At 30.3% G+C, this 8,735-nt stretch overlaps 1 protein-coding gene across 1 annotated transcript; it reads left to right on the top strand.

The window, feature by feature from the left end:
- The first annotated feature begins 3,198 nt into the window (after positions 1–3,198).
- On the top strand, positions 3,199–7,234 carry LOC113002610 (ureide permease). The gene is given in 8 exon segments (NM_001365442.1): positions 3,199–3,349; positions 4,162–4,464; positions 4,915–5,053; positions 5,144–5,318; positions 5,656–5,699; positions 5,784–5,881; positions 6,090–6,464; positions 6,972–7,234. Coding segments are annotated over 7 exon segments (1,221 nt in total). The 5' UTR covers positions 3,199–3,349; positions 4,162–4,227; the 3' UTR covers positions 7,125–7,234.
- Positions 7,235–8,735: the final 1,501 nt, after the last annotated feature.

Here is an 8,735-nt window from a genome sequence, read left to right as displayed (position 1 = left end):
TTAGCAAGAATCTTTGCACTTATATTAATGGAGAAGAGAAAATTAAGAAATTTTAAGTAGTATTAAATTTTATATTAAAAGAACTTAATGATTAAGATTTCTTTATCTTTATTTAGAAACTTTAATTTCGTTAAATGAAAAGACAAAAAAAAGTTAGATAAAAAATATTATTTATTATTTAAATTAAAAGATTATTCCACGAAAATTTGAATTAGGCGAACGTTAAATTTTGGATGATGACAATTAAAAGAAAAAAAAGGAACACCAATTTTGACCCTAAAGAAAGGCAACTTTTAAAAATTCTAAATTAATGGATGTGAAATTATTCCTTTTAGCAACTTTGGGGTAGGAGTAAAAGATACCTATTTTAATCCTTTTTAAATTTAACTTTCTTTATGATTTTCTTATAAAATATAAATGTTAAAAACAAATATTCTTCATAATTTAAGTTAGTAAAAAAAATTTGGCTTTCTAAGTGAATTGAATTCCATAAATTTAATGGAAGAAAAAAATGAAAGTGAAATAAAGAGATATGTGACAAAATGAAACCACTCTAACTTGTTGAGTATTATGCTATCTTGAACCAATATCATTAAAATATATATATATTTTTTAAATAATTATATTCAATCTTGATTGGCGTATTGTCAATATACGGAAAAAAAAAGAAGAAAAACTTTACAAAAAATAATTATAAAGAGAAATAGAAAAAAACATCAGTCCTCAATTTATATGAAAGATATTAATAATACCCTGCCTTAGCTTTCAACATATAATCAAAGATGAAATTATAATATAAAATCTATAAACTCGAAATTTTGATTATTTTAAAATTTTTAAAATAAACAAAAAGATTTAATAAAAATTTTTAATCTTCTGAAAAACCATACAAGTCAACAATATACCACAATAAACATATTAAGGTGTGGGGGCATGTGAGAAGAGATCCATTCAAATTGTCACCATGCAATATAGTGGATAAAGACTTTTTGATACCTGGTTCGATCGAATTTAATATATTTTATTTAATTAATTTGTTTATATTAAAAATTACATATATATTAGATTTGAAATTTAATTATTAAAAATTATTTTTTTAAAATTTTAAACTCTAAAAGTTTAAATTCTATTTCTACTTCTAATATATATATATACTAGAACACCATGAACATAGAATTGTCTACATGAATATATTCACATACACAACTAAGTCACTATAATCATTTTAATTATGGGAAAATATCCAAGTACCCCCTCAACCTATGCCCGAAATTTCAGAGACACACTTATACTATACTAAGGTCCTATTATCTCCCTGAACCAATTTTATATGTAATTTTTTACTCCTTTTTAGCCTACGTGGCACTAGTTCAAAAAAAAAAGTCAATCATTGTTGGGCCCACAAGATAGTGTCACGTAAGCTAAAAAGGGGTAAAAATTATTAATAAAATAAGTTCAGGAGAATAATAGGACCTTAGTATAATATAAGTGTGTCTCTGAGATTTCGGACATAGGTTGAGGGGGTACTTGGGCATTATCCCTTTTAATTATTATTTTTTGGGCAAAAAAGAATGGTTGATATATGCTTCACTACTGTGGATATATACCTCATGTGCAATAATGTCATAATTGGAATTAATTTTATATGTATATATTTCTCTCTCTTTGTTGTTATTTTACTTATTATATAAGCCAATGCAAATTCACACATTTCAATGTACCTCACTTAATTTGTCTTGCAATTCTTCTTCTCTTCTTTTTGCCCTTTCAAAATAGCTAAAGATCACTACTTTAGTTTATTTGGAGTTCTTGGATATTATTTTGGTGGATTTTATAATATAATTGGTATGTTATCTTATCTTTTTCTATCATATTCTTTAGTATAAGAAAAAAAAATTAGTTGTGAGAAAAATTTATTGTTTAATAGCTTCTAGCAAATAGATAATTGATAATTTGTGATTAAATAGGTTTGAAGATAGTTTTTTTGCAATATAAATTATCCCTCGCTAATTCATGTTATGAGTACTATTAAAAATACTGAAATTAGCTATGAATTTTGTAGTAATACATATTATCCCTCGCTAATTCATGTTATGAGCACTATTAAAAATACTGAAATTAGCTATGAATTTTGTAGTAAATACATATCTGTTGTTAATAATAATATTGATAAATTTAATTATTTAGCTATAAAATATATTGATCGTTAATTATTTCTTTTTCGTTATTTGTATTTGATCATTGAAAAGAGCTGCACATTAATTTTTACTTTTAGAAATTAATAAATTTATGTCTTAACGAAATATAAAAATCTTTAATGACACAAGTCATACTAAAAGTATTTATAATACAATATATAGAATAATATTCTTGAAAATATTGAAGGTCAACACTCTAGTCTTTCGCTTGTTGAAAAAGATTGATTTGACATAATTAAATTCATAAAAAATTAATTATTTAAACTTCTATATAAACCTTAATTGCAATTTTCAGCTTATGACTAAGCTTAGTTCTTTCATTGACACTTGCCTAACTTTTTTTGTCCCATTTTTTATGTCACGAAGTTCGATTAAATAAAATATCAAATATTTATATCAAATTGATTAATAAGTAAAAGTAAAAAAAATCGAAAGTAAATAAACACAAAATATGCCATAGTTTAGCAAAAGCAGAGCTAGGTGAAAGTTTATTAATTTGGATGAATTTACTAATTTTATCGTAGAATATATTTTTATATTAAAAATTAAACAAATATATATATATTAACATGTGTACCCTCAATCAGTTATTAATTTAGAACCCCTAAAGTCCTAACATTAACTTCTGTATTTTAGTAGTCAATAGTATTTTTCGTTAAGAAAAAAGAAATAAAATTTTCGTAATTTATTGATAAAGTAATATAAAATCTAACGTAATAAAATAAAACTTTAAGTGGCTGTTTCTAAAATCTATATAACTTTTTATAATGAAATTAACTTAATAATATGACAAATAAAATAATAATTTGTTGTTATGATAAGTAAAAACACACTAATTAATTATGAAATCCAAGAAGAAAATGAAGGGGAGTAAGTTGAAAAATGAAATACAAAGAAGAAAATGAAAAATATAGAGTATAATTTACTTTGAAAAAAAAAAATAAAGAGAAAAATGTGACAAAGATCATTAACTAACACCACAAAAAAGAAAAAAACAATAAATTTCAACCTTCAAATTTCAACAGTTACCCAATAAATAAGGAGAGTGCTATATATTCTTCAAAAAGATTCAAATTTTGGTGTGCATTTTGAAGTTCCCATTGTTGTTAAAAGTGTTCTTGATAATTTTTTGGGTGGGGGTCCTTTAATAGGTTGGTTATCTAATTTTTTCTTTGTAGTGATAAAATAAAAATCAAATCTTTATTCTTTTTTCCTTTATGTTGCTTGTGTTTGCACGTTTGTAGATATTGTTTATTGTTAAAAGATTCAATTTTTTTGGATTATTATAGTAAGTTCTTGATACCCTTTTGTCATGGTGAGTGGTTGTTCTGTTTGAGAGAAGAAAACAATGGATATTTGGTGGCCCAAATGGTGGTTAAGTCCAAAGAAATGTTCACTTTTTTGTGTTTTTTTATTTTTCTTTTTGTTAAAGATTCTTGATACCCTTTTGCAATATGATATGGTGGGTAAATTGGATTTTCATGTTTGACAAGAAAGATTTGATTTTTATGTGGAAATGGTTTGTGAAAGCTATAATTTTGTACTCAATTGTTTCCTTTTTAGATAGAAAATTTCTTTGTTCATACATTTGTTTTCAAGTTTTTAGGGAATTTTGTGAGTAAAGTTTCTTTGTGGTTTCCTAGGATGCAGACAGATATGTATATGACAAACATAAGCTCCCTGTCTATGGGGATGTGGGCCCCATGGCAGTGGAGGAGCTGTTTTGCTGATTTTCTCTTCTCTACTTCCATTGATGCAGACAATGAATTTGGGATGTGTTAATCTGTTGTATCAATTTAAAAGATTGAATCTTTAATGTTTGCTATGCTTAGTTTAAGCTGAGAGTCTATCGGAAACAACCTCTCTATCTGAGGTAGAGGTAAGGTTTGCGTACACTCTAACTTTACACTGGTATGTTGTTGTAATCTTCCTCTTTTTTGTGTCCCTTTTCTTCTTTGGATAGGATTATTGGATCCTTACCAAGTTGGCAGTTCTTTCACCACAAAGGGTCTTATCTAGTGGATTCAAGATGTATATGGTTGAAAGCAAAGATGGTGCTATAGTTTGTATGCTACTTTCTTTGTTATTATTAGGGACATGGCCAGCTCTATTGACTTTACTCGAAAGGCGAGGTCGTCTTCCTCAACATACTTATCTTGATTATACCATTACCAATCTATTGGCTGCTGTCATCATTGCTTTAACCATAGGTCAGTTTGGGCCAAGCACACCAGAAAGGCCTAATTTTCTCACTCAACTCTCTCAGGTTAGTGCCCTTCAAAGCCAATATACCAGCTGTAGTTTTGAGGACTATTTTTCTTGTATTTGATTTAATGCATTGTTCAACTGGAAAATGGTTAAGGGGAGCCTTGACGTAACTGGTTAAGTTGTTGTCATCTGACTAGGAGGTCACATTTTCGAGCTGTGGAAACAGTCTCTTGCAGTAATGCAGGGCAAGACTGGGTATAAATAAACCCTTACGGTCTGCCCTTCCCCAGAACCCCGTGCATAGAGGGAGCTTATTTCACCGGGCTACGATTGGAAAATGGAATATGTACAGGCACCTTTTTGACACGGTGAAATGTAAAAAAAGCAAATTAGATTACTATTCTCTTCCAAGATAGCATATACTTCTGATTGATATGCCGCACTAACTTTTACTCCTATTTACTTTTTAATAAAGATAGATATAAGCTTTTATCAATGAACATTGCAGGATAATTGGCCCAGTGTCTTGTTTGCAATGGCTGGAGGGATGGTCCTCAGCCTTGGGAACCTCTCAACTCAATATGCTTTTGCTTTCGCTGGTTTGTCAGTCACCGTAGTTGTCTCTTCCAGCATTACAGTTGTTATAGGTATCATTTTAACTTCAGCAACTTCTATTTTCCTGAAGCCGGTACAAGATGTTGGAAAGATGACATGTGCTATTCCCTTAATTATGACAGGAACAACCTTGAATTATTACCTTGACGACAAAATTAACAAAGCTGAAGTTCTGTTTCCTGGAGTTGCATGCTTCTTGGTTGCCGTTTGTTTAGGCTCTGCCGTTCATTCGTCCAACAACGCTGATAACAAAACCAAGCTTGATAATTATTCAAATGACTGTAAAGACGGAGTCAGGTATGCATCAGTATGCTATACTTCCCTTGTCAATTCCTACAATGTTTATGGTTCCTTTCTTCTGATCATTTCAAGGAAATAGACCTTTTTTTTGGGCTTTAGGTTGTCGTAATGATTTCATGTATACGTGTTGAGTTAGATGACTTGCATGTGATGAACTAATACAATTCCTCATCTCTTTGTGTGTCTTCTCATGTTCCTCTAGTTATAAGAGTAAAGTGCAGGATATAATTGTATGTACTAAAATTCGGTCAGGCATATTGACGCGTCTACGCTGTTATAGAACTTGATCAATAATCGCAGAAAATTGATGTCCAACTTAATTGCACATTTGCAGGACTGATGGAGTTACTTCCTTCAAACCTACAGATTTTAATCAAGGTATTGTGAGCTTGAGCATCTAAAATATGATTCCTATATCTTAGATTAATTTATAACGTTTCGCAATACTGAATATCCGATCAGGTGGCACAAATGGTTTGGAGGATGGAGATGCTTCTGAGAAGGCAAAATTTGGGACTGCAGCTTTCCTTATAGAACTTGAGAATACGAGATCAATCAAGGTCGGAATTTCTCTTCTTATTGCATTTTCATGCTCACACTTTATCGCTATACTTGCCTATAAGTCTCTAACTAGACTAAGAAGATTCTTGGCAAACACGAATGTAATTTAGGTATAAGTGTAACAAACAACAGCAGAATAACTTACTAATGTTTTTGTGAAGCATATTGTAGTTACATCCTAATTGTTAAATTCGTGTATGTTTACAGGTTCTCGGGAAGGGCACGTTAATTGGTTTGATCATAACATTCTTTGCTGGGATTTGTTTCTCTATGTTCTCGCCTGCATTCAACCTAGCCACAAATGATCAATGGCATACTCTCAAAGATGGAGTTCCACACTTGACTGTCTATACAGCATTTTTCTACTTCTCGTGCTTTTGTTTCATCATTGCCATGGTTTTGAACCTCTACTTCTTGTACCACCCTATACTAAATGCACCCAAGTCATCGTTCACGGCTTATCTCAACGACTGGAATGGCAGAGGTTGGGCCCTTTTGGCTGGACTTGTGTGTGGCTTTGGTAATGGTCTCCAATTCATGGGAGGTCAAGCAGCTGGATATGCAGCTGCAGACGCTGTTCAGGTTCGTGCATTTATCAACCAATTATACTTTTACTATACATCAACTGCGCCTCATTTCGTTGACTATATGAATCCACTTTGACATAAGGAACCTTCCTCCGTTATCTAAGTTCATTACCGCTCTGCAAAACTCTTATAATGGAATCTAAAAATTGTTGATGTTAGAGTAATATTCCCTTTGTTCTAGCTGCGATACTATTTCCTTTTTAGTTTTATTCCCCAAAAAAATGTCCATCTTTCTAATTTGGAAACAATTTAACTTCAAACGTCCTATTTTACCCCATGACATGACTTTACAGACACACACAAACCTCATCAGTCATCATGACATGTTTAAGACTTAAGTTTTCACAGATTTCTTTTTTTTTTCTTTCTTAAACTCCGTACTCTAGATTCACATAGCATGTAGCATACGGACTAGGGAGTATATATTATCTGATTGATTACTCGTATATCATTCTATGTATCGAACACACTTATTCATTTGAAATATGTGTCGAAATTTCAGGCATTGCCTCTTGTGAGTACATTTTGGGGGGTGATGTTGTTTGGAGAATACAGAAGATCATCAAGGAAAACATATACACTTCTTGCAGGCATGTTGTTAATGTTTACAGCAGCTGTTGCAGTTCTCATGGCATCGTCAGGGCATCGCAAATAGCGCGATATAGCATAGCTCCAAGAATATGTTCTTGTGTACATATTATGTGTTATCTCATGTAATTAAATTAACCAGAAGAAATAAAAGATGAAAAGAAAAATACAAAGAAATATCCGAGTCCACAGAAATTTAATCCTCTCAAATACTCGAGGTTACAGATTGATTCCTTCCAAGATAAAATGGATTAACCATTAAAGAAGCAGCGGTACCTCAAACTTTAATAATTTCAACGAACTCAAAATGACAGCAACGAATTACACATACAGACACGATCGATCGATTTTGTTTTGTAAGAAATGTTTACAAAAGAAGGGAAGAATTCAATTCTGAAAAATGAGAGACAATTTCTCTATTTATAACGAACAAAGGGTAAAGGTCACAACTTTTAGGAAAGAAGATAACCTTCTAGAAAGGTCACAACACATTGAAAAAGGCACAATCTTTCAAACGGTCACAGCCCTTTAGAAAGGACACAACCTTTAATAAAGGTCACAACCCTCAGGCAAAGTGACATCCCTACAGGAGAGTCACAACCTTTCATTTTTTGTTTACACCTTTGAAACCCAACATTATGTTTACATTTCCTTGTTATCGCGACCCCTAAAAGTAGAGAGCAATAATTTAATCGGAGAAAAGAGGAGGATTGATTTTAGTTAACTCCTCTCGTTTTTATGATAAGTGTTTTACTCAACACAGAGTTAGAAGAATGTTCATTTGGCTTATGTATTATTGAATGTATTTGAAGTGTGACTTCCTGCTAATAATTGTGTCAAATTCAGTTCTTTCATGGTTATATATATATATATATATATATATATATATATATATATATATATATATATATATATATATATATATCAGATTATATTATAATGGGAAGCTCCAAGATATAAAGGTGAATTATCATTTTATTCCTATACCAAATAAAAATATTATATTAATATTTGATTATTTTATTTTTGAAAAATATTGAGCAGTAAACTTTTTTTACTATTAATGAATTGAGAATATTTGAAGAGTTATGAAAATTAAATAATCTAAATGTTAAAGAAAATGAAGAGACAAATGTTAGTAATGAGAGCAAATAGGTAGAGATTTAAGTTGCACAATTAACTAAAATATAGAAGCAGTTAACTTTACGTTGCTAGAATCTTAAAAGTCGTAGATTTCAATACAATGAATCTCATAGTTAATATATTAATATATGTTATTTTCAATGATAAATACATGAAAAGAAGCTAAAAGGACTAATTAATCATTTAAGTGAAAGTATTATATAAAGCCAAGAATAGTTTTCATTTTCCTCAAGTCCCCTCACCATTTTTATGGGTTCTAAAGAAGAGTATATTATTTTTCTGTGCAGTTTTTTCTCAATCAATGTCAAAGTTAAAGGCTATTAAAATACGCTATGAACGTTGTTGAATTTGTGCAAGAATTTCAGCTATGGATGTTGTTGGATTCGTCAAAGAAATTTCTTAGTGAAGAATACACTCATGACACTTATTATTTAATTTCCTTGCTAGGGTTAATATGTGCAATACACAACGTTAATTTTACCATAAAAGATTTCTATATGTTACTGATTTTACACATATTTCATTAACGTAGCAC

This window comes from Solanum lycopersicum, chromosome 5 (genome assembly GCF_036512215.1).
Source record: "Solanum lycopersicum chromosome 5, SLM_r2.1".
In the NCBI taxonomy this organism is placed as follows: Eukaryota; Viridiplantae; Streptophyta; class Magnoliopsida; order Solanales; family Solanaceae; genus Solanum; species Solanum lycopersicum.
This window is presented reverse-complemented; position numbering and strand designations above follow the sequence as displayed.